This window comes from Rhea pennata, unplaced genomic scaffold, assembly GCF_028389875.1.
Source record: "Rhea pennata isolate bPtePen1 unplaced genomic scaffold, bPtePen1.pri scaffold_33, whole genome shotgun sequence".
NCBI classification, from domain to species: Eukaryota; Metazoa; Chordata; class Aves; order Rheiformes; family Rheidae; genus Rhea; species Rhea pennata.
This window is the reverse complement of record NW_026907680.1, coordinates 3,225,003-3,248,442: the sequence shown is the minus strand read 5'-3', so window position 1 is coordinate 3,248,442 and position 23,440 is coordinate 3,225,003. Positions and strand designations below refer to the sequence as shown.

Sequence of the window (23,440 nt, the reverse complement as noted above, 5' to 3'; positions counted from 1 at the left end):
GGGCCTGGGCCTGGGCCGCGGCGCCCTCGGGGGCGGAGCGGAGCGGAGCGGCGGTGTCGCTGCCGACTCAGGGCCTGGCAGCGAGGCCTGGGAGTGCGGCGGGCTGCCGGCGGGTGACAAGCGCGCCCGCGTGTGTGTGTGTGTGTGTGGCGTGATGTGTGCTAGAGTGATGAGAGGAGTAGAATATGTAGGAAGCGTTATTTCTGTTACATAGGGCATTTTGTGGTGTAAAGGGGGGAGGGTGTGGGGAGGGTACAGAGCTGTCCTGAGCTGACAGAAGGAGATAGGTGGGTGTTTTCAGTAGGAAAACTGCCAGGTTGTGCAAGATGTTTTCTTGGTCTGTTTTCCTTGCTTGGAGAAGGCAGTGTTGCCTCAGCATTCCGAAAAATGCTATTTCTCAAAAACGCTGTTGGAATCTGGCTCTCTTTTCTGTCCTCTGTACCTCAGTGGAGAAAATGGAAACTGTTTCACTGTGAAGAGGTGACAGTGCTTATGCAGTTTATAAGAGGAATATTGTTTTGGGTTTTTTGTTTTTGTTTTTTGTTTTTAAACCACTGAAGCTCATTCTTAACACTACACACGATTTGGTACCTCAATGTGAAGTCCTTTTATGTAATTTCTTTTTGCTTTTTTACTTTTTTAAAGGTCTTGTACAGAGTGAGAATCTAACTGTATATAAATTTTCAATCTTTAACTTTCTTTGTGTGCTTCCTGTTGCAGACAATGGCGGCGGAACAGATTTCTGCAGCTTCGCTCCTTGACAGGACTGTGAAGATTAGGAGGGAGGCTGAAGAGCGGAAAGTGGTCTGGGCCTGGGGCCTCCTTAATATGTCTGTTGGGGGGATGATATATACTGACATGTATGTTGATTGTTATATCTGACTCAACTAAGTAAAGCATTCTACTTTGTATATGCTTAAATATTTCATAGGACCCAGTTACTGTTAAATTGATCGCTTCTTCCTTTTCTTTTTAGGACTGGAAAACTTATAAGTTCCTATTACAACATCGCATTTTGGCCGCTCTGGTATATTGGTGAGTTGTCACAGCATATGAATTAGTTTTAGGGAGGAGGGAAGGTTTCAGCCTTCATTCTTCTTGCTGGGGAAAGCATTTTTAAGGTTTGGGGTTTTTCGTTGTTGTTGTTGTTTTTTAATAACCAAGCTTCATTTTGTTTTCCTTTATCCCTTTTGGTGCTGTTGGAATTTCATCATTTTAGTGACAAGTAAGAAAGAGTGTGAAGAACAGGTTTCCTACCTTAAATGTGTTTAATGTGTGCAATAAGGCTTTGGGGAATAGTTGAAATAATAGCGTTGTGTTGTATTGTAGGGCTGCAGGACATTTCCAAATAATCAAATTTGGTTTCAAATGAGTAGGCTCAAAAGTAATTGTATCTAATACTATTAGCGGATGAAAAGGAAGAAGAGTGAGAGCAATGTCAGGTAACGAGTGACAGAAGGTTTGGCAGAAGACACTTGATAAATAGCATGAAACTTCATTGCAGTGCTTTGTCTCCTGTCTGGAAAATACCTTTCGCTTTTACAAATACATATTGTAGCAACAGAAATGAATTTCAATATAGAAAGGAAATTTATCTCTAATGGTTCTTGCATGAAAAGGAGAAGTTGTCTTACATCCGTGCTCAGACTGGCAGTTATTGGTAGCCCTAACAATAAACTATTCTTGATTTGTGTATAAACTTGTTTTCTCAGATCATTTACTGTTACTCCTGTTTATGGTGCCTAGCATGATAAAAACCTTTGTGTTTGTTCTAGAGCTTGCGCTTGTATCCCTGTTCAGTCTGAATGCCTTATTTGATTTTTGGATGTACTTCAAGTACACAATGGCACCAACTACCTTGGTCATGACTCGTAGACAGCAGATCCTTCTAGGGATGCAGAATGCAGGTAGGTGTTATAAATTATAAATACTTTTTTTAAAGATGATATCTTTCTCAAGCCCATGAATCTTTAGTGAAGTGAGTTCTCAGTTACCTCATCTGACAAGAGCAGTAAGATGAACTAACTGCAGCCTATAAAAATTCAAAATAAAAGTGATAAATTGATGAGCAATTAAGGGGAGAAGTGGAGAGGAAACAACCAATACAAAAGGAGAAAAGGAGAGTGGGCTGTTAAATGGCAGTGAGAGAGACTTAAACTTTATGAAGCTGGACAAGGAATTTGTAACCTATAAATGGGATTGAGAACAAGGCAGAGTGTATAGGTTTGTATTTAAATTTGGTATCCTACTATCATCATACTGACTGGAGAGTGCCAAATTAGAAAGAGAAAAGAGACCTTAGTGTGCAGTCTGAAAATGACAGGCTAGAGAGCAGTTGCTCTGAAAAGTTCTGAACGTCTGAGTGATGTTGTAAAATATAGAAAAACTTGGCAGAGTTTGAAAATACAGCAAAAGCAAGGTGCTAGTACAATGTGTTACATACTACTAGGCTGCCTCCAGAGAAAGAGCGGCAGATACGGGAGTAGGGTTATATCACCGCAGCTGAGGAGTGTAATATCTGGGTTTGCACAGGTAAATGAGACATTAGATGTGCTAAAGACACATGAAGCAGGCAGGTAGAGTAGCTGACCAAATAAGTTAAATAATTGCCTCGGGCTATGCAAAGGTGCTTGGTAGAATTTAACTGAAATTTTAAATTGTAGAATTTGTATTGAATTATGATCACGTGTCCCAGTTTTCTGATTTTTATGTCTTTGGGGTTGACTGCTGAATCCTGTAGGGGTCAGACTAGAATAGTCTTTTTAGTGTCCTAGAATTTCCTTAAGGGAAGAGAGTTGTGTATGTGTGTTTTGCTGTGTATTTAAAGTGAGGAGGAGAGTTCTGGGCTGCTGCATGTACAGTGCTGATTGTGGTTTTTTTTGCTTATTGCAGCAGTACAAATAATTCCAGCACGTGAGCTGGCAGCGAAGAAAGTCCCTTCTTCTACGCCTTCTCCTAGAGTCCAGGGTCAAACTGTGCTGAGTTACAGCCCATCCCGGCCCTTCAGGGCCAGTCCAAAGTTTACTTCTGGTTGTATCTCAGGGTACAGCCCTCAGCGGCAGGCTCTGTCAAGCAACAGCGCTTCTTATAGCAGTGCTTTAACCTATTCACCAAGCAGCAGCTACAGTAAGGTAATGACCAAGGTGGCTTCAAGGGGAACGGTTTGGCTTTGCTTATCGTGTCCTTGTGTTGTGCTGTAAGCCATTGGAGGTGTGCGGCCGGCAGTGGAGGGTCCTGTGTGTGTGTTCGCTTTGTTTGCAAAGCAGATGAAATTTGTCTTGTCAGTATTCATCCTCTTTCCCTGGTGTTAATTTATTTGTTTTAGAGTAGCTAGTTTGTTTCAGAGCACAGCAAAAATAAGAAACTAGAATGTAACTACAAAATAGCAAAAACCTTCCCCCAAACGAGAGCATATTTTATAGCAGCAGTCAGCAGAGTAATCAATTCTTATGTTGAGTCGATCTATTCATTTAGTTTATAAAGTCAAAATGGAACTCTCACTTTCCTCATGTGACACAACTGTTTGCTTTTGTTTCCCAAAGCTTTCCAGCTTCAGCTCTTCTCCTACTGGTTCACCATATGCCTCAAGTGTTGGGCCAGTGGAAAGCACCGGGCTAAGGTCTCGTTGCCACTTTTCACCAATGCGGTATAATTCCCGTATGAGTCAAGATGATGAAATCACAGACCGCAAGTCACTGCAAAAGTACCTTCGAAGCGAAGAAGAGAAACAGCGTAGACTTCAATTGGGTACGTAAATAACTTCATGTAGCCTGAAAAGCTTGGCAAGGAGGGGATGTTGGTTTTATTGATGAGGAGTGGATGAGAAAAGTTGGAAAAGATTCCTGCAGAGAAAGAGAGCTGCTGAAGTACTAGTCTATATTATAGATATACTAATAATCTCTGTAGCATTTGTTGTGTATAGTGGACTACAATGAGTTGAAGGGCTTTATCACCTCGATGAGAGGGATATTTTGTGGAGAAGGCAGTTTAGCTAAAGGTGGTGAATTACCTGCAGGCAGTTTTTGTCTGGGATAGGGACAGTGCCTTATTAATATAAAGATGAAATCAGTGTTTATGCAGACAGATTTTGGTGTATGTATTTATGATAATTCATGAGCACATCTCTCCTGTCAAAGCCTTAATATAGTGACCTATTGCCTGCAGTGTTGCTTCTGTGATTACTTGGTGATAATTTTATGGCTGTTCAATGTCATTTCAGCAAGTTCATGTTCCAGCTCTCCTTCCAGCAGCCCAACCTTTTGGAACTACAGCCATTCCTTAGTAGAGCAAGCACAGGTGCTGAGAAAGTACCAGTATCAGGTGGCTTGCATGCCCCAAGCTCCATCAGCACACAAGGACGAAGCTCGTCTGAGCTCTCCACTGACTGCAGAAGAAGTAAGCTCAGCACCAAAGGAGCCAAGAGAGAAAAACAGGGCTCTAAAATATGTGGCTCCATCCAAATGTGAACTCCGTCAACGGTGCTAGAAAGGGAGAAATCCTATAGCATTTAACCATCTTCATACAGCTTGTAAGACTTTTTGCCACAAGGGGTATACATTTCAAATTCCGGACTGTAAAATTTTACAATTGTAAAATTGTAAAATGATTTCTTCCTTGGTGAACAAGGTACCTGTGTTTAGGTGGAAAACTGACTCCTGAGAGAATTTCAGGTTTCATGCTTTGTGGTCTTTGTAATTAACTAATACTCACCGTGTGGGCCACGGTGGAAAGCTGGAAACTTCTGTTGGTTTGGCCAACTGTTCAGAATTATTTTATCTGAAGTTGTTTAATATTACTGTGTGATCTGAGAACAGACAGACTTTGAGTTCAACTCAAGAATGGTGGTTGCGGAACTTTTGTTTACCATTTTGTCCTCTGGATAAAATAAACTTGTGACATAAAAATTGACTGGAAACTGACCTGTACCTAATGTAGTGAAATAGTTGAAGGTGTGTAAAATTGTTCTCCTTTACACTTGTGTCTGGAATAAGTCTGATTCAAAAGAATGTCATTAACGTAGCTTTTAATTAAATTTGATCTGTTTTCTTTATGTCGTACATTAACTTAGTCTACCCTGCAACTTGGACCAATTTTATCCTAACAGAGCAGGAAACTCAAAACTGTGCGTTTGGACTCACGGGAGATTTAGTGTACTGTGAAAAGAGAGTAGGAGAGTAGTATGGTAAGCTACTGTAGAATTCACATGATACAGCCATTAGATGAGAGTTCTGGAACAAATGCAATTTGAATTATGTGCTGTGGCTGCGGTCAGAAAACATCTTAGGGCCTAAAAACTCTTTAGTATTCTGTTAGGTTGCTGTATGTAGGTAATAATGTTCTTTCCATAGGTTTGGGCAAGGGTGATCGTGAATCGACGACAGCTTGATTACCTGGATTCCTGGACCGCTAGGTTCAGAAGTGTAAGTCCAGTCCCTGTGAACTGCCTGTTCTTGCTGTTAGAATAGGTACAGCAGAATGAAAAAGTACCTCAGTGCTCCCTGTATACCTAAGGAAGTGAGAAGAATTACATATTTGAGTCTATTTGAGGATTAGGGTGGGCTTGGACATGGAGACTAAAACAGCATGCTTGTAACAAAGAAGTATTAAGACACATTTTCAACCTGAACTTTTGCACTTGCTGGCCTAGGTGTTTTCTGTTCTGAAAACTTCACAGTTGTAAAGTTCACCCACCTTTGAATGAAGACACGTGCATCTTAACACACAGTGGATGTGAAAAGACTTGTTTTTTCTTTCTACGACCCAAATTTCTGAATTTTTTCTGTTTTTTTTCTCCTGTATTTCAAACTCCTTCTGGACTCAAATAAAGCATGGGAAATGATAGCCCGTTGACTTTTTCCAACAGCCTTGAGGAGTGTAATAAGAAAACAAAAAGAAAATTTTGGTCTTAGGCAATTGCTTTGGCAAAGGAAATACAATCACATACTATGACAAAATAATTTGTAAGCCTAACTTTGAATTACCCCTTCAGTCAGCAACTATCACGTATGTAGTTTTTCTAAGTAGTGGGACGAGTGAAAAGTAAAAGATTTCTATGAGATGTGGGATTATGACTGTTCTGTACCAGATTCCTAAGCATCTGTTCATAAACCTACAGGCAGCTTGGCTTCAGTTCCCAAACTGTGTCACATACATGTGTCACATATTGTGTTTATCAGGCTCTTCATTTCCTGAAAGGGTTTTGAGAGGGAGTGGGCCCATGAAAGTTTAAATTACCACTATGAGTGTCATGCAGTGCCTCAGAATACCCCTTTTCTCATTGTTCAGGAAAGCTTTATCAGTATCACTGCTGTCTGGAGATTTGTTTTCCCAAGTCCTTTATAGTGAATTTTTGGCATTTTAGAGGGTCTTCATAGAGCCAATCACCCCTATCTAAATTGATGCTCTTAATTACTTTTCCTCCTTGGTTGACTTCAAAGTTCCTGTTGTTAAACTCCTTTGTGATTGTAACAGTGATGCTGACTAGAGAGTAAACTAACATTTTTGTCACATTCTTGTTGCTTCTAAGCTTTTTAATTTTTGCATTTCTCTTTCCTAGTGGATTAATGAGACTATTTTAGTGCCACTTGTACAAGAGATTGAGTCTGTGAGCAGTCAGCTGAGAAGAATGGGGTACCCAGAAATGCAGGTTGGAGGTATGATGATAGAGTAACTGGGGGGTTCGCTGTGGTGGTTGGTAGCAGGCCACCCCATAGCAGGGCACTGCATAGGTAGTATAGAAAACAAGTCTGCTAAGAATTACAGTTCCGTTTCCTGTTTGTATTGGTGTGATCTTTGCTTCATGTAATGCATTTTACTAAACTGGAAGGATTCTTCATAGGATTTCTGGAAATACTGATAAAGGCATGCTGATGCTGCAATAGCATAAAATTCTTAAGCCTCTTGTTTCCTCTGAATTCATTCCTGGAGAGTTAAAGGCTCAGATTAACATCCTTGTATCTTAAACTGTCAGAAAACTATCACACGTTGCAAGGATGGTTGCCTGTCAGCCCTCTCTGTCTGCGTTAGTATGTGTCTTTCCAAACTTCCTTAAAATCAGCTACTTCCTGAAAAACCTATTGCTGTTACTTCCTTAAATTGTTACCTGCTATCTTGTCTGAAAGCAAACAGGCCACAAAAAGTTTTATGAAAACTTAGATGTGATACATTGTATCCAAATATTGTTTAAGAACTGAGAAGTCATCTTATGACTGTGATAATAATAAATCTATAGACCTAGGAAGTATTTATTTATTTATTTATTTTAACTTAAATTAATTCTGTTATCACAGGCGATTAATCGTTTGCATTTAAGATCTAAGATCATTTTAAGGTTAAGATACATTAAAGTTTATTTATTTATTTATTTTAACTTAGAATAGTTCTGTTATCAGAGATAGGCTATTAATCGTTTGCATTTAAGATCTAAGATCATTTTAAGATTAAGATGCATTAAAGATTATTTAAGTACTAGGTGTAGCACTAAGTGGGGCTGGGGAGGATAATCTCAGGTGGATTTTGGAGAGCTATGGGCATTAGAAGAAAAGATCTTTTGGTTGGGGCAGTTGATTTTTGCTGTTTTGGGGTCCCCCCCCTCCTTTTTAAGCATTTTGATGAGCTAGAATTCTAGCTAAAATTTCATAGTGCAACTCTGAAGGAACTCCTTCCGTTGCCCTATCACATGCATATCCCCCTCAATCAAGAGCAGGATTTGATAGGCTTCATTTAAACAAAGCCTACTTTTTTTTGGCCTGTTTGTAGTCTGTCCTCAAGATCTGCATCTGTTGTGGTGCCTGTGAAAAACTGATCACTTACTGACCTCATCTCCACCTTGCTGCCCTCCTACTGCTCTGTAAAATGGATGTTACTTCTTCCCTTTTTCACACTATACGTTTCTGTTTTCTTTTGGAATGCAAGCCCTTCAGATAAGGAACTGTCGTCTTTTGCGACCGCACAGTGCTGCATAGCGTTTATGTTCTGTGGTTTAAGGGAGACAGCTAGTACTTCACTGGGATTGGAAACAAACATTTGGAGTATTGGATAAGCTGTTAACTTTGTATAAATCTTAGTAAATTATCTTAGTAAGTTACCTTAGTAAATAGTGAGACAAAAAAGCCAGTTCCTCCTTGTAACATTGCATTTGTTAACATCTTGTAAGGGAGGATGTTCAAATTTCTGTCGTGGATGCAGATGTCGTGCTGGCTCTTGTTGCATGCAGAAGCCAGCATCAGCAATCTGAAACAAGCAGCGCTTGTTAAAGCTCCAGTCATGCCAACTCTGTACGCTATAATGCAGTATTTGGATATTGCAGCGAACCAAGAGTATTTGGTTGAAAGGGTCAAAGGTATGTGGTCTACCATACTGACTTTAAAACGTTTCCGTTAGCTGGGTCAAGCGTGGGCGGTGTCAGATACCCCATCAATTAAGAGGTTTGAACTACAGTCACAGCAGGGAGAAGAGCTGCTTTTCAAGTAGCAGAGGTAGTTTTTGCAACTTCCTCTTTTCAGACCAATGTAATGATGTGGGACTTGGCATGGAAGTTTTCATTTCTTCTCTCAGTTTGGGGTGTGAAGTGTCCTATTTAATCCCTTCATTAATTACCAATAAAAATTACCTTGTAAACTCCACTCCGCTAACTTTATATATTCCTTAGTTTAATTTTTCCTATTTTGTGCACTGAAAATACATGCAGTGTTCTTGAAGCTAGTGTCAAAATTGTCCTTCTTGCACCTTCAACCTCCAGTAGCTGAATAAATTTTGTTTTTTCAGAGCTTTCTCAGGGAGGATACATGAGCTCATTCCGATGGAACAGAGGAGGAGATTTCAAGGGCCGTAAGTGGGATGCTGACTTGCCCACTGACTGTGCTGTAAGTTTTCAAAGAAGGCTTAATATAACTTCCTAAAGTGTGTCTTTCAGGGTAGATTTTTGTGTGTGGTAGCAATTAAGTCTTTTGAGGAACATGGTCAAAATCCTGTTTGCCTCCCTATCCTGATAATCCCATTGTAGTCAGTGAAATTATGCAAGGAATAATGCCAATGGGATTGGACATTGTGCAGATCACAAAAATGCGATTTCATGTCTTAGTCTTAAGCCAGCCTCTTATTTAGACTCATCTGAGATGTCAGTCAGGTAACTGTTTTGGGAGCAACCTGACAGAAGGTTGCGAATTTGTTAGAGCAATATTCTTACCTTATTAAAAAAAAAAAAAGAAAAAAAAAAGTCTGCTTTAACCAAACCTCATAATTTCTCATGCAAGATGAACCTTAAAATTTTCCTGTGCTGTAATGGTTAGAAGAACAAACGGATTAAGTGGCGTGTCTTCATGTTTATTTAATTCAGTAATTTCTTGAGAAATCCACAGGCATTACATTATCTTACTTGAGAACAGACTTGTAGTCATGCTTAGCCAATTAATGCAAAAGGTCAGGAGAAAGCACTTCAGTGAATACAGTGACTTGAAAATTCAACTGAAATAGATAAAAGAAAGGCCACAAGATAACCCAGGGAGTGGAGAACAAGCTTCACGTGTGACTCTTCAGTTGAACTCTGTATTTGAAAGGAGAGTTCAGGTGATTTGATTCCCTCTATAGATGTTCAGTTCCTGGGGAGAAGCAGAAAGAAGATTCATATGCAAGTTTTACAACCTTGCTGACAAAGATGCAACAAGATTGAATTGCTGGAAGCTTCAGCTGAGCAAAATCTGTCTTGAAATAAGATTTGATTTTCTAGTTGTGAAGATGACTAAATATTTGGGAATGACAAGCGTAACACAGACCATCACACCCTGAATTCATTGTCTTTTAATGAAACCAGCTAAGAGAGATAGTACTGCACAATGTACTAAACTTGTAAAGATTCTGGGAAAGAAGTTCTGATATAACAGATGGAATCAATATTGAACACTTGTCTCGAAGCTTTGGCATTAACTTAAGACAATAAGTGCCAAATGAAGAGTTTTTAACAGTAATGTTAGTCTCATTGCATGCAACTTAAAGCAATAATTTCCTCTAGACCTCTGGAGGCTTTGGGCATTTAGCCCATAGAAATTCTTTTGTCTGCCAAACAAATCCTATGTTGAACGCAGGAGGTATCATACTACAGAGTAATTTGGTCACGCTGCACCCAAAGAATGTTGAGAACTCTACTGTAAGAGTTAAAATACAACATGCAGTACTGCGATTTTCTCGCTGTTAGCTAAGAAGATACTTGTTCTAGGGCTTTCTTCCAAAATGTTGAAAGCTGGTAAGATTCATGAGCAGTCCAAGTTTGTCCATTGATTTTGTTTTGCCATTTTTGACAAGAGAGGAGCAACTTGCTGGGTAAGTGTAGTGTTTGGAAAAGTTGTCATTAGATCGGATCGGCCTCTCTAAGCCAAATCTTTGCAGCTAGCGTAGAAACCATCATGAAATCAGGTATCTTGTAGTTTGTCCTATACATGCTATTCAGATCTGTGACTTTGCAAATTCTGTGAGATGTGAAGATAGTTACTTGTATGTCAGGAGTTCAGTTCACATGCAGCACCTTTTTAACGTGTTGTGACTGAAAGGGTTTCATTTACAGGAAGAATAAACTTGTCTTGATGTCTGTGGCGTGCCCTGGACCATTGAATTCAGTGCTCTAAGTGTTAAGCTGCCTTGGGCTTCTAAACATGGTGGGATTAATTAAGTCCATGATGCAGCAACAGACTCTCAAATACCCTAACTAATATCTGAGATTATGGAAAGAAAGCTGCTGTCCTGTCAGTCTTCTTAATGATACTAAAATGAGATTTGTTTTTATTTGCACAGATCCTTATGCACATATTCTGCACTTACCTCGATGCCAGACTGCCCCCTAGCCCCAAATACCCCGATGGCAGAACCTTCACTGCCCAACACTTTGTTCAAACACCAGATAAACCAGGTATTGGCATTCTTGGACTGCTTGTTTAGCTGCTGTTTCCTGCTTGGATCCCATCAGCGCTCTTAAAATCCCTATCTTATTTTAAAACTTTAATTCACAGACATTACAAATGAAAATGTATTTTGCATCTACCAAAGCAACATCAATCCACCCCACTATGAGCTGATCTACCACCGCCAGGTCTACAATCTGCCCGAGGTATGATCGTGTTAGTTTTTTCTGCTGTCAGGAAACCTTGAGCAGACCTGATTGGTTTCTTTTTCATTCTTCCTTTTCCTTTGGAACTAGCCACATCCATTGAATATGTAGGCTGGCTCAGTGCAGAAAGCAAATGTTACCATGATCTTTGACCATCATGTGGTATTTAGTCTGCTGCTGAATGATAGCTTCAGTGCCTAACTTAGGTACATCAGTGCCCAGGCAGCAGCTTCCTCTTGTTGTTTATTTTCTGATGATTTATTCTAAAATCCTAATTTATGTAAGCTCTGAGGTGTGTTGCTATTCCTCAGTGCCAACGAGACTGATGCTTGTCTGTAAGAGTTTTTGGAGGGAAACATCTAATCTCAATATCAAAATACTAGACTTTTCCTGTACATCTTGATTTTATTATTGAGCCCCGATTGTGACTTGATTTTCTGATTTCAGAAAAGCTCTTTTAAAAAGCATTTTAAAATATTTGAGGGTGATAATCCATCTAGAAAACAAGCTTGGTCTTTTTGTGGTGTTTGCCTAATTGAAAGATAAGAATTGAGGCAAAACCCCAGCAGTCTAAGCTGTAATACCATTTTGCGAGGTCTCTGTTATAGTTTTTTCTCATCTCTGATGATATAACAGGCCGACAGGGCGCACACTGCAGTATATGTATCTTGCAAAAAGTTTTGAAGGAAAAATTGTGCTGCTCCACCTAAGATCAGGACAGGGGATGACAGTTGTTTTAAATAAGACATTCTAAGATATTAGTATGGTTGTTTGCATGTGATTTCATTTCCAAGTTTTTTTCTCTTCCTGTGGTATTCAGGGCAGAAACAACATGTTCCATACATTGCTTATGTTTCTGTACATCATAAAGACAAAAGAATCTGGGATGCTTGGGTAAGTGTCAGACGTTCCGTATCATTGCGCTGCGCACGAGATCCGAGCAGGAGCTTTCTGTTTTGAAATACCGTAACTGAAGTTGCTATCATAGGACGATACTGATGGAATTAAAATGCTCTTCTCATTTTAAGTAATGGCAGCCTTTTTACAAAATCATGTCAGTTTTGTGTGCATGAGCGTGCAGGAAATGTTTTGTGCTTTTCTTTGGTCTTGTCCTGGCTGAAAAATCCTGTGGAGTCCATGCTGCGGAACAGTGGCCTTGGCCAGACAACCAGGTTGCTACCTTCTTGCTAGAAGTACTGTGCTATTTATAAACAGGAGACAGACACTGCCATAGTGCTGTAATCTCTTGTTTTTGGCATAACAAGAGGAGTTTCGAGTGCACAGTGAAAGCTGCACTGACATAAAAGCAATGTCCGGACTTTTTTGTTCTGAAAGAGCTGTCTTTAATTCGAGGTGAAACACGATACCTACATAAATGTTAAAATGCTAATGTGTGGGATTGGCAGTTTTTCTTGTAATGAAGATTTGTTTTAAATAGGAGCTTTAACTTACTTGTGTCTTATCGTTATAATGCTGTTTTTGCAGGCGAGTGAATTTTGGTGCATCAGGAGTCAACGTTCTAGGGGTGTTTGGAGAGTAACATCTCTAGCAGGACTGCAGCTCAGAAGAACGATCCTGCTTCTCCGACAAGACGAGCTGAGCAGCATCGTTTCACTTGTTGCCTTGAATATGGACTATGAAATGGGATAATTTAAACTCTGCTTTATGGACAGAGGGGAAATGTTTGTAATTTCTGTACAGTTTTGGGGAGGATACTCTGTAAAACGTTGTATTGTTTTTTACTGATGAAATGTATCTAAACAGGAACTCCAGGCAGGTCTTTTCTATTTGGCTCCTCACCTTAACAAATCGTATTTAAACCCCCCTTGCTATTTCTGTTGCATTTACTCTTCAAGCACTCTAAAGAGCTTAACTGACCGCAGGGCTCAGCAATGAACCCGCGCTTGCCGCGTTTGAGGGTGGAATGCAACAGCGCAGCTGGGACGTGTCTCCCGCAGTTGTACCCAGCCGCTCGCTGGTGAGCAGTCCCTTGAAAAGACAGTTACTGCAACACGGACAACTGCCGGATTCACAAGATCCAAGAGATTCCAGAGGGGTATAACAGGCGCCAAGTTAGCGCTTACACTGATTTTTGGTTAATTTAATTACATGCGATCTGAAAGGACGTTGTCTTTTATCCCTGCTCATTGGAATAATTGGATTTTGTGACCTCTCTGGATGCTTCAGGTGTCTCCACCGCAGATATAAGGGAAAGAGAAAAATTTTTGACTTGCTGGTTTCAGTAGGTATTTTTAAAATAGATTTAAAACAAAACAAAATAACCATACCATTCGAATGTGACCATCTTACGAGACAGAAGATGTTGTGGGTGATTGTGTACGACTAGAACGTTACCCTGCCTTTGCTTTTTAATTTTTTAAAAATTCTTTTATTTCTCACATTAGCTTTTCTGCTAGCAGCTCCTTACTTTTAGGGCTTTGCAGACTGGCCTGTGGCTTCAGCATCCCCACATGAAACCAGAGTGGATACACCTGCGTGGGCTCATCCCAGGAACTTCGGGGAACATCCCGAAGTTCCTGCTGCCTCACCAGAGCGTGCCCAGAAATGGCTTTTTTCTCTTTTTTTCCCCTGGGGGCAAGCGGCCGCCGCCTGGCCAGAGCCTCCGGCTTCTCGGGAACGAGTCAAGCTCTGGGGCCGCCGGCCAAGCTGCGGTTCCCGTTGCAGTGACGGTCTCAAAGCTCGGGCAGCAGTGGAACGTCCCCGCTGCGGAACGACGCCTGCGCGAGCGTCTCACCACGCCTGCACGTGCCGCCGTTCCCCTTCTGCGGAATTGGCTTTTGGGGGAAAACACTTGCCTTTGTTTCATAGAGCGGGCCCCGCTTTTTAAGGGGGGGATGCATTGCAAATTCAGGCAAATCAAAAAGGGCGTTAGAAGTTGGTGTGGTTTATTTTTTTAAACAGAGGGGTAAAACTGCGATACTGTTGTCCCAAAATCTGGGTTCTGTTACCCGGTGTGCAAGCAACCAATAGACACACAGGGTCGAGATATTCGTTTATTTCATTTCTGCGCAGAGATGGGGGCTAGGTGGTAAATCCACAAATCTAACACACCTCCTCCCCCTCTCATTCTTGATTTACACACGCTTTTCAGGGAGTATTTTATACAAATCTTTCTATTGGTTACAGTTTCATTACCTCAGGTAATCGCTCTGCGCTTGCGCTTTCACATTCTTGTTAATTAGCACAGGAAGCAAAGAAGAGGCGGTAACATCATTATCATGTCATTTCCATCTCATTATTCATTTAGGGGTGTGAAGTTTAGTATGTTAATAAGCCTTAATGAACCTAAGGTCACTTCTGGGTTATTCTGATCTTTTTGTCTTACCTACTCCTCACAATCTTTACAGCGTTGTGGTTTCATGAAGGTCATTTAGCCGGAGCTGGTTATCCTTTGCAGTACTGTTTTTCTCTCCCCCGTGTCCTTGAGTCTTGTTAACTATTTGCAAGGTTTTTCCCACAGTATTTCTCTAACACCAACACCCCTGCTGCTTCCTCGGGCTGGTTGTGCCCTCCTAGGCACTAACAGCAGCCTTGTGGCCACTGGTGGCCTCTCAGGTCTTGAGGCGCATGTGAGCTCACTAGCAGAAGCAGCAGCAAGGTTCCTCCTCCTGGCTTCCAAGTGGGTGTGGCTGGAATCACCTCCCTGTCAGCACTGACACCATTTTCCTGCTGCGAGGCTCCCGGGTGCAAGGCACAAGTGCCCTCACACTCAGCATCAAAGCCTTGTGCCTGCCAGTGGCCATGCTGGGCTGCACTACAGGGTTTTCCACTGCAGGAGGACTGAAGTAGGGGACACAGAACAGATCCAGGAGCAATGTGCTCAGTGCTAAGAGAACGCTGAAAACGCTACATGTCTGTAGCAGGACGAGAATGGAAGGGAGCAGAGGGACTGCTTTGGCTAAAAGGCAGCACATGACTTGAGCAAGACCACACGTGTGCTTCCATACAAAATACTTAGGCAGCTCCACCAAGCTGCAGAAGAAAGGTTAGCCAGTTGGTTACTCACAGTAGAAGGGACATGGACTTTACGGTGCCAGACAAGCTCCGTATCCCTGCAGGCTTGTTAGAGGGAAGTGCAGTGTGCCTGGCAACTTTTGAAACCCCTTGGAGTTTAGGTTCAGCCTGTGGCAAGGATTTCTCACAGCCAGACCATTTAGTGGGAAACCATTACCATGCTGTGTAAAGCAAATATTTTTCACCAGCTTTGCATAGTCTTTTGTGCCGGTCACATCCTTTCTGCTCAGAATATCACAATGCCTCTGTATTACCCTAGGAAGTGGCATTTGCTGCAGATCCTTCAGTAGATGCCTGGAGGCCAACACATGCACTTCCAACTTCACCTGCACCTGGGAGAGGGGGAAAAAAAATCCAGTGTTAGTATTCCAGAACACGTAGCCCAAAGTGTTTGTGGAAATAAATAGTACATGAGACTGGACGGTGCAAAAATGTAGAGAGATGTAAAGCCCTCAGAGGAAATCAAAATGAAAGGGGCCCACACAGAGGAAGACATTTGATTTTTTGTGTTTGATTATCACTCAACATGCTCTTGAAAGAGAGTGAAGGAAATTCCACTGAATATACCCGTCAAAGGGATGGGGCCGAACTCTTTTCACTAGTGCCATGCAACAGGACAAGAGGCAACGGGCACAAACTGAACCAGCGGAAGCTCCGCCTCAATATGAGGAGGAATTTCTTTCCTGTGAGAGTGACTGAGCACTGGGAGAGGTTTCCCAGAGATGTTGTGGAGTCTCCTTCTCTGGGGAGATTCAGACCCTGCCCGGATGCAACCCTGTCTAACATGGTCGAGGTGACCCTGCTTAAGCAGGGAGGTAGGACTAGATGATCTCCTGAGGTCCCTTCCAACCTTACCCATTCTGTGATTCTGTGATATGCCCCACACGTTTTCAGAAAACCCACCGACCATATCTACTTACACCATTGGCCAACCTGGACCCCTGCAGGTCTCTCTGTCTCCGAGCGTCCCATCTTCCTTCACAGCTCAGAAAGGCAGTTTTATGGAGGACAAATCTTTTAGCCGCTTTCTGCTGAGCCTTCTCGATGGAGATGTATATGCATACACAAACACACACACGGGTACCACTTGCCCTGTCGAAACTTCCTTTTTTCCAGGGAAACTCCTCTACAGGACTATGTAAACCAACCAAGAAGACCCTCAGTGTCTTCCTGCATCGAGCACAATCAGATAAAGTCTCAGAAGCCAATAAATGACATTGCTCCCAGTCAGTACGGGATGACATTCAAAAATGCTAGTGTTAGGCAATAGGTTTGTGGACACGCCAGCAAATGTTAAAAGCTGTAGAGAAACAAATCACAGGGCTGGGTGAGGAAAAGATCCTAGAGCAAAAAGGACCTCTCTGATGATCTCCGTGCTTTGAAATAGGTCCTGTCACAAAGCAGGGACTCCAGAGGAACCAGTTTGCCCTCCTCCCCCGCCCATAACTTTCCTTTGTCAGAGCCTGGGAAGCACACTGCATACACGAGTGGAAGGCCCACATCTCCAGTGGATCTGAGGAGCTTTCCTTCTCTGACAATACCTATGCAGACTCTTCCTGGGCCCTTCTGCAAATGGTGCCCTTAGGAGCCACAGTTGTCTCAGTGTGGACGGGGACACTGCTGGGGAGTTCTTGTTTTCTTCTTGAAATTGTATGAGTAAAGAGAAAAGCAAGAACTCAGCCCGTCCAGGAGAGCTCCTGCTGAAGGTGGCAGCCCAGCATGCCAAGAGGCCCACTTGCCTTCTGAGGCCATACTTGAAGACCGGGCTGAGAAAATTGTGGGCTTTCGCTGAGGACTTTGGCTCCCCAGTATGGCTTAAGGCCTTTGTGATGAGGAGTTCCCGCACCCTTTTCCGATCCAAATCATGCTCCCATACGGGCAGCTGACTCTCTGCTGTGACAAACAAGGTCTGGAGGAAAAGGCCAGCCCAAGATGTCTTTCTGCCTTGCTTGCTTCTGGTAGGGATCAATCTTTTCAAACAAACCAAAACCAGAACCACTCATTCCTCTCCATGTTTTAGGCTCCCCAAATAAGAGCTACAGAAGGACCAAAGCACAGGGAATGGCTGGGCAATAAAGTGCCAGAGGGTATTTGCTGCAGGAGGAGTAAGGCCTCTTGGGGAGTAAATGACCACATCTGAACTTTGCATGCACCGGGGCAGGCTGTGAGCTAACAGCTCTTGGTCAGGAAGGAGAGGCAAGAGAGAGGTCGCTGAAAGCCAAATCTCCTTGCCGTGCGGAGGTGAGAAGAAGCCCAGCAGAAGTGCTTTGAAGAGGAAGAGAGAAGCCAAGCAAGGAGCTGCATCTGGCCCTGCCACAGGTTGGCGGTGTGCTTTCAGCCCAAGGTGGGGGTGCGCTTCTGGAAGGACCAAGCGGACAAAGGCTTTGTGTCTCCTGCCTCTGGCTGAGGAAGCTCCCAGGCCCCAGGCTGCTGGAAGAAGACCCTGTTGGGGCAATCAGTGCATTCTTTGCTGTTCTGTGCCTACTTGCTGCTGCTGCAGCCTGTGCTGAAACACCATGTGATTGGAGCCAGTGCTCTCTGCTCCTGCTCTGCAAAGCTGTTGGCCTAAGCCTCTTCACTCCCTCGGCATCCATGGCAAAGCCATCAAAGGACACCAGCTTTGGATGAGATCTGTCTAATGCCTCGTGTTTCCCAGCACAGGAGCTCTGGCTCCCTCCGCTTGCTGCTTTGTTTGCAAGAGCAACCTCTTTTTGTCTCTCAGAGTCCTACCTTTGAAGGGCAGGCTTGTTCCATTTGTCTTCCCCTCAGGGATGGGAGGTGCAAGAGCAGAATCTGGCAGAAAATAGGACGCAAGCACAGAGCTGAGGAATGAGCCCAAAGACAGCAAAGGCCTCTTCTCCCACTGCGGGCTGCAGCTCTCGGAACCCTGGCCTCAAGTACTGCGTGAGCTGCAGTCTGCAAGCAGAACCTCCATGTTTGTGGAGAAAATGGGCACATGCATCTTGGATGTCTGCAGTCTTCTCCACAGGACTTGCCAGAGTTTATGTACTGCTATGAAGATGGTTAGAAGGCTGGGTCATCTCTCTAAGGAGGAAAGGCTGTAAGGGCTGCGCTTGTTTAGCCTCCAGAAGAGAAGCCTGAGAGGAGATCTTACCCATGTCTACAAATACCTCAAGGGAGGGTGTCAAGAGGATGGGAGCGGGCTCTTTTCTGTGGTGCCAAGTGTTAGGAGAAGCGGCAGTGGGCACGAACAAGAACACAGGGAGCTCCACCTGACTCTGAGGAAAAACGTCTTTCTGGTGAGAGTGACCGAGCATTGGAAAGGTTGTCCAGAGAGGTAGTGGAGTTTCCTTCTCTGGAGACATTCAGAGGCTGCCTGGTGGTGATCCTGTGCAGTGTGCTGTAGGTGACCCTGCTTGAGCAGGGGGGCTGGACGAGATGATCTCCAGAGGCCCCTTCCAACCTCCATCCTTCGATGATTCTGTGATGTGCTCTTTCTCTCGCAGCTCCTGCTGTGGGGGTAATGGAAAATGTGTGGAGGACAAAGAGGCTAGAAGCTGGTCTGAGGTGCAGATCCTTACCGAGCCTTGTCAGTCTGCAGAGAGAAGGGGACTCGATGCTCATGAAGTGCTGATGAAAGTCTCCCTGAGCAGGCTCTCAAGCAAAGCTCCTGCATTTGCAGATGCGCACGTACCAGATGGACCGATGAAGCCTGGTCCTCCAGAATCGCCATTGCTAGTGAGGGGCCGTAGGCTTTGCCCTGACTTGGGCTTGCTGGAGTGTGAAGGTGGAGCAGAGTGGCACTTGGAGGAGGCTCTCCTTCAGCAGCTTAAAGGCCTGCCAGCTTTCTTGAGCTCCTTTGCCCTTCTGAGCTGCCTCCCCTGGCGTCCCCCTAGCAGGTCTCTGCAGAAGGGGAAGCCTGCTCGCCTCAAGGCCAGCCTCTGGGCTCTGCTGCCCTCCTTCCTACCTGCCCTCGGTCTCTGCAACTCCACTAGTTCCCGGGTGCTACAGCCCAGGTGGCCATGGACTCTGCTGGCACGAAGCCTCCGGGGTGGCCGCTTCCCCTTCTGGCCCTGGGCACCCGCCTTCTTTCCCTCACGCCTGCAAAAGCCCAGCACTCAAGGGCACCCAAGACACACACAAGAGCTGGCAGTTCCCTGCCACCATGCAGCCAGCACTGGGCCCCAGCAAGGGGGGCCCAGGCTCAAGCACTTCCTCCCCTCAGAGGCGTACAGCAGCTTTTTCCTCCTCTCCCCACAGGCCCCTTGAACCCAGGACATGCGTTGGCCATGGCAGGGCCCTCTCCATGCCTCTCCCCGGCACCAACAAGACGCAGCACACCCCTAGGCCACAACCACCACAGCTGCAGCCAAAGAGCTACAGCACGACCGCGGCGGCGAGCTGCCCTGGCAGCAGCCCCTGAGCCCTGACTCCTCAGCTCTGCTCTTCAGGACTCCCCAAAGCTCCCACACTGCAAACGCATGAGCTCACCACACACCCAGCCAAGAGGCACTCGACTTGGGGCAGTTGGTTTAATTCAGCTTCAGAGAACTTCCTGGGTGCTCGCGTGGCTCACAAGCAGAGCTGCTGCTGCTGCTGCTGCTGCTGCTGCCGTTGTGGCTGCTGCTGTGGCCACTGCCGCTGCCCCTGGGGCTCCCACTGCCGCTGATGCTCTGTCTGACACTGGGTCTTCATGTGCCGCTGCCACTGCCAGTGGGGCTGCCGTTGTGTCCAACATTGGAGCTCCCACTGTCACTGCCGCTGTGTTTGCCGCTGGCACTTGGGCTGCCGCTGTGCCCGCCACTGGGGCTTCCAGTGACGCTGCCACCGCCAGTGGATCTGCTGCTGCGTCTGCCACTGGGGCTTCCACTGCTGCTGCCGCTGTGTCTGGCACTGCCACTGCCGCTGCCACTTGGTCTGCCACTGGGGCTTCCAGTGCCACTGCCACTCTGTCCGGCACTGGCACTGGGGCTGCCACTTGGTCTGACAGTGGGGCTTCCACTGCCCCTGCCGCTGACACTGGGGCTGCCGCTCTGCCTGCCACCGGGGCTCCCGCTGCCACTGCCACGCTGCCTGCTACTGACACTGGGGCTGCCGTTCTCTTTTGCAGTGGGGCTTCCACTGCCGCTGCCTCTGGGTCTCCCGCTGACACTGCCGCTGATACTGCCCCTGCCACTGCTGCTGCGTCTTCTGCTAAAACTGGCTCTGCTGGTCTCTTTGCCACTGCTGCTGCTCTTTCTTCTGCTTGCCTGTGTCTCTGCACACGGCTCTTCTTCCCCCTGCACAAGGAGGCAGAAAGAACAGGCTGTGTTCTGCCCTGCCAGAAAGCCCAGTAAGACTGCAGACTCGTGAGGGCCAGGGATGTTTGCGGGAACTTCTGAGGGTGTTGCCAGCCTCACCGTCATGGGACATGGGAGCTTGTTTGGACACAGCTCATCAGCCCGTGGTGGAGGCTGCTGGTACCAGGACTGGCGGGTACCTGTGTCATCTTGGCTTCAGCAGTCAGAGGGAGCTTTGCAAAGGGGCACACCAACGCTGGAAGCATCCCTTTGCGCTCAGCTGCTCAGATCTTGCAGGTGCCACTGTTGGAGGCCATTCTCAGCACTCAACAGCTGCCCCTTGGCTGGAAGGCAAGGCTGAGCCCAGGCCAGCCCTGTGGCTTGCTCATGGGGCAATGGGGCTGCAGCCGCACTGACACCTTGTCTCTCTCACTCGGCCTCAGAGCCCTCCTGCTTATATCCTCCCCTACTCCCTCAACCCCGCTCCCATTTGCAGCCACAGCCCTTCAGCTCCACAGCAGTGCTGGGCTTTTGCTGGGGGCTGCAGGGAGGGACTTAGTGACACGCTTTAAGCCACGTAAATCTCATGTCAGGAAAAGTCACAGCACGCTCTAGGCAGCACAGTGGCTCCGGGATTACAAGTGGCACCCCTTGCTGCCTCACTGCCCCTCAGTTCTGCCAGGCTTCTCCTGGAGCTGCCACATACCTGCCCTGTCTTGCAAGGCCCCTCTTGACTGTCCAGCCCTTCCTCCTCTTCCTCTAGGCAGGAGAAGTAGACCTTCAGGGTCACTTGCTTGTCTTCTCCCAGCTGGTATTGGACGATCTTCTGAATACTGGGCTTTTCTTCAGCCAGATTCTCAGCACCCTCCTGCACCTGCAAGACAACTCCACACTGTGCAATGTGCCCCACTTCCAAGTCCACTCCGCTGCTCTCCACATGCTCCTCGCCAGCATCCGGGGACTGCAGGACCTTGGCAATCACCAGGCCCCTGGCTCTGGCCTGGCCTGGGGCACCCCGCCGGACAACGGCTGCTGCAGGCAGGGGCTCCGCAGCCCCAGCGGCAGAAGAGCAAGGGGCACCGCAACATGGCCCAGGCTTTGTGACCTTTCTCCTGAGCCTTCCTGCCAGCACCCTATTGCCCTGAAGGGAAGACCAGCCACGCTGAACATCCCCTTCTCATTCGCACCAAGCATCTCAATAATCGCACAGCTGAGCAGAAACTCTCCATGGTCTCTCACTGAAAACCCCAGCACTACCATGGCCAGAAAAAAAGAGAGGCCCCTAGGGGCTCTGCTGGAGTGTTCAAGGAGGGAGCAGCAGCAAGAGCTATATTGCAAAACTAGAGCCCAAGCAGTGCCTTTGAAGGCAAGCCCTGGGCCAAGTCAGCCAGGGCTCAGCAGAGCCCATGGGAAGGGCTCTTGTCCCAGAGAAGAATGCTTCTGCAGACAAAGGAGCTCAGCGAGGAGCACCTACCCGTCTTGCCTTTGGAGCGCTTTCATTCACAGCCCACACAGCTCGCACTCTAGCGCGTGGCGGTTGTTCCCAGGCGCCTGGGGCCGGCCGTTTGGCAAAACACTCTGGGGTGGTGGAAAACATCCTGCGAATAGGCACCAGGGAGGTGGCATGAGCCCGGGGAAGCTGGGGAGTTTGGACTCCACGCAGCGCTCCCAAGGGGGGCACCTGCCTCTGCAGCAGAAGGCAGTTCTGCAGCAGCAGCATGGGGGTTCCACTGACGGGGATCACATCCACAGACACGGATATCACCTCCCGCCAAAACACCCACAGCTGCACAACGTGCCCGCTGGAGAGCTCCGAGTGCCCACAGCAAGACTTTCTCTCCAGGCAGCAAGGAGAGCAGCAGGGTCCCCTACAAGGACAGCCTCCAACTCACACCATTACCTGTGTCCTGTCAACTGCATTAGCCACTGCTCCGTGGCCCCAAGGACTCTGTGTTCAGGGATGGGCAATGGATTGCTGCTGGGCACCCAGCAACAGAGAAGGAGAAAGGCATGAAGGCAGCCCAGAATAAAGCCCTTGTGTGGTGGGAGCCAGCACAGAGTTGGCCAAAGCCCCCCACAAAGCCCACATGAAGGCAGAGCATGCCCGTAGGTCACAGGGACGCTGTCGCTGGGAAGTCTTGCTCCCAAAGCACTTTCAGAGTGCCTCCACCAGCCCTGGCACTGCAGCCCTAACAAACCCGTGCTGAGAAGATGCTCCCTTGCTAAACTGGAGGCTAGGGAGCCAACAAATATACTCACGTTGGAAACATATGGTGGCGGGGAGTACGGGCCTGGACATCGAGGGCTTTGGTGGCTGCAAGGATCGAGTCTCTCATCTCCAGCATCTGCACAGGGGAGAAACACAGGTGAGATGCTGCCAAGAAGAGGATCTTGCTGCTCACAAGGGCAGCCAATGTTTGCACTGTTCAGAGAAGAAGCTGCCTCTCAGAACAGCAGAAACAACCTTCTCTCTTGCTCACTGCAACCCCTCCATTCTACACAATAGCTGCTCCCTGGACATACAGGCAAATGGGGAAAAGCTCTGGCAGGCTTTTGTCAAGGGCAAGAGCCAAGAGGCTGATCCAGGAGAGCAGTTCTTGCCTAAGGGAGAGACTGAGGGAGGGCAGCGCAGGGGAGGGCCACTGACGAAGATCAAGGGCAATGTGCAGGGCAGTCCTGCCAGGGAGGACAGGAGGGGGCAGTGGGGGCTACGGCAGGTCTCTTTTCCCAGAAGGGAAGATTATTTCTCAGGCTCTGCTCTGACCCTTCCCATGCGCCTTCCTGCAAACACCCTACTGCCCTGAAGGAAAGACTAGCGACACTGAACATCCCATTCTCATTAATCACACAACTGAGCAGAAACTGAATTTTCTATTGCAGAAAGGCTCTGCAGTTCAGAGGCAATCAAAAACGGGGCCCCGGTGCCTCTGCTGGTGTGTTCAAGGAGGGCGCAGCAGCAAGAGCTATACTGCAAACCTGGAGCACAAGCGGTGCCTGTGAAGGCAAGCCCCGGGCCAAGTCTTGCAAGGCTCAGCAGAGCCCATGGGAAGGGCTCTTGTACAGACAG

General features: G+C 46.4%; 1 protein-coding gene across 1 annotated transcript; it reads left to right on the top strand.

Annotated features, from left to right (window-relative positions):
• The first annotated feature begins 723 nt into the window (after positions 1–723).
• LOC134154723 (transmembrane protein 209-like) lies at positions 724–12,638 on the top strand. Its single transcript, XM_062601402.1, has 14 exons — positions 724–860; positions 977–1,035; positions 1,776–1,907; positions 2,893–3,131; positions 3,543–3,751; positions 4,224–4,395; positions 5,349–5,420; positions 6,557–6,653; positions 8,216–8,341; positions 8,767–8,864; positions 10,786–10,900; positions 11,001–11,098; positions 11,919–11,992; positions 12,584–12,638. The coding sequence occupies exons 1-14, from the start codon at positions 724–726 to the stop codon at positions 12,636–12,638; spliced, it is 1,683 nt and encodes a 560-aa protein (XP_062457386.1).
• Positions 12,639–23,440: the final 10,802 nt, after the last annotated feature.

What these genes read in the sequence shown, in the direction of transcription:
- LOC134154723 (XM_062601402.1), top strand. Translation starts at nt 724, where the DNA reads ATGGCGGCGGAACAGATTTCTGCAGCTTCGCTCCTTGACAGGACTGTG. An exon ending in TTTGGTTGAAAGGGTCAAAG is followed by an intron (nt 8,342 to 8,766) that starts GTATGTGGTCTA and finishes TTGTTTTTTCAG; the next exon opens with AGCTTTCTCAGGGAGGATAC. An exon ending in ACTTGCCCACTGACTGTGCT is followed by an intron (nt 8,865 to 10,785) that starts GTAAGTTTTCAA and finishes TTATTTGCACAG; the next exon opens with ATCCTTATGCACATATTCTG.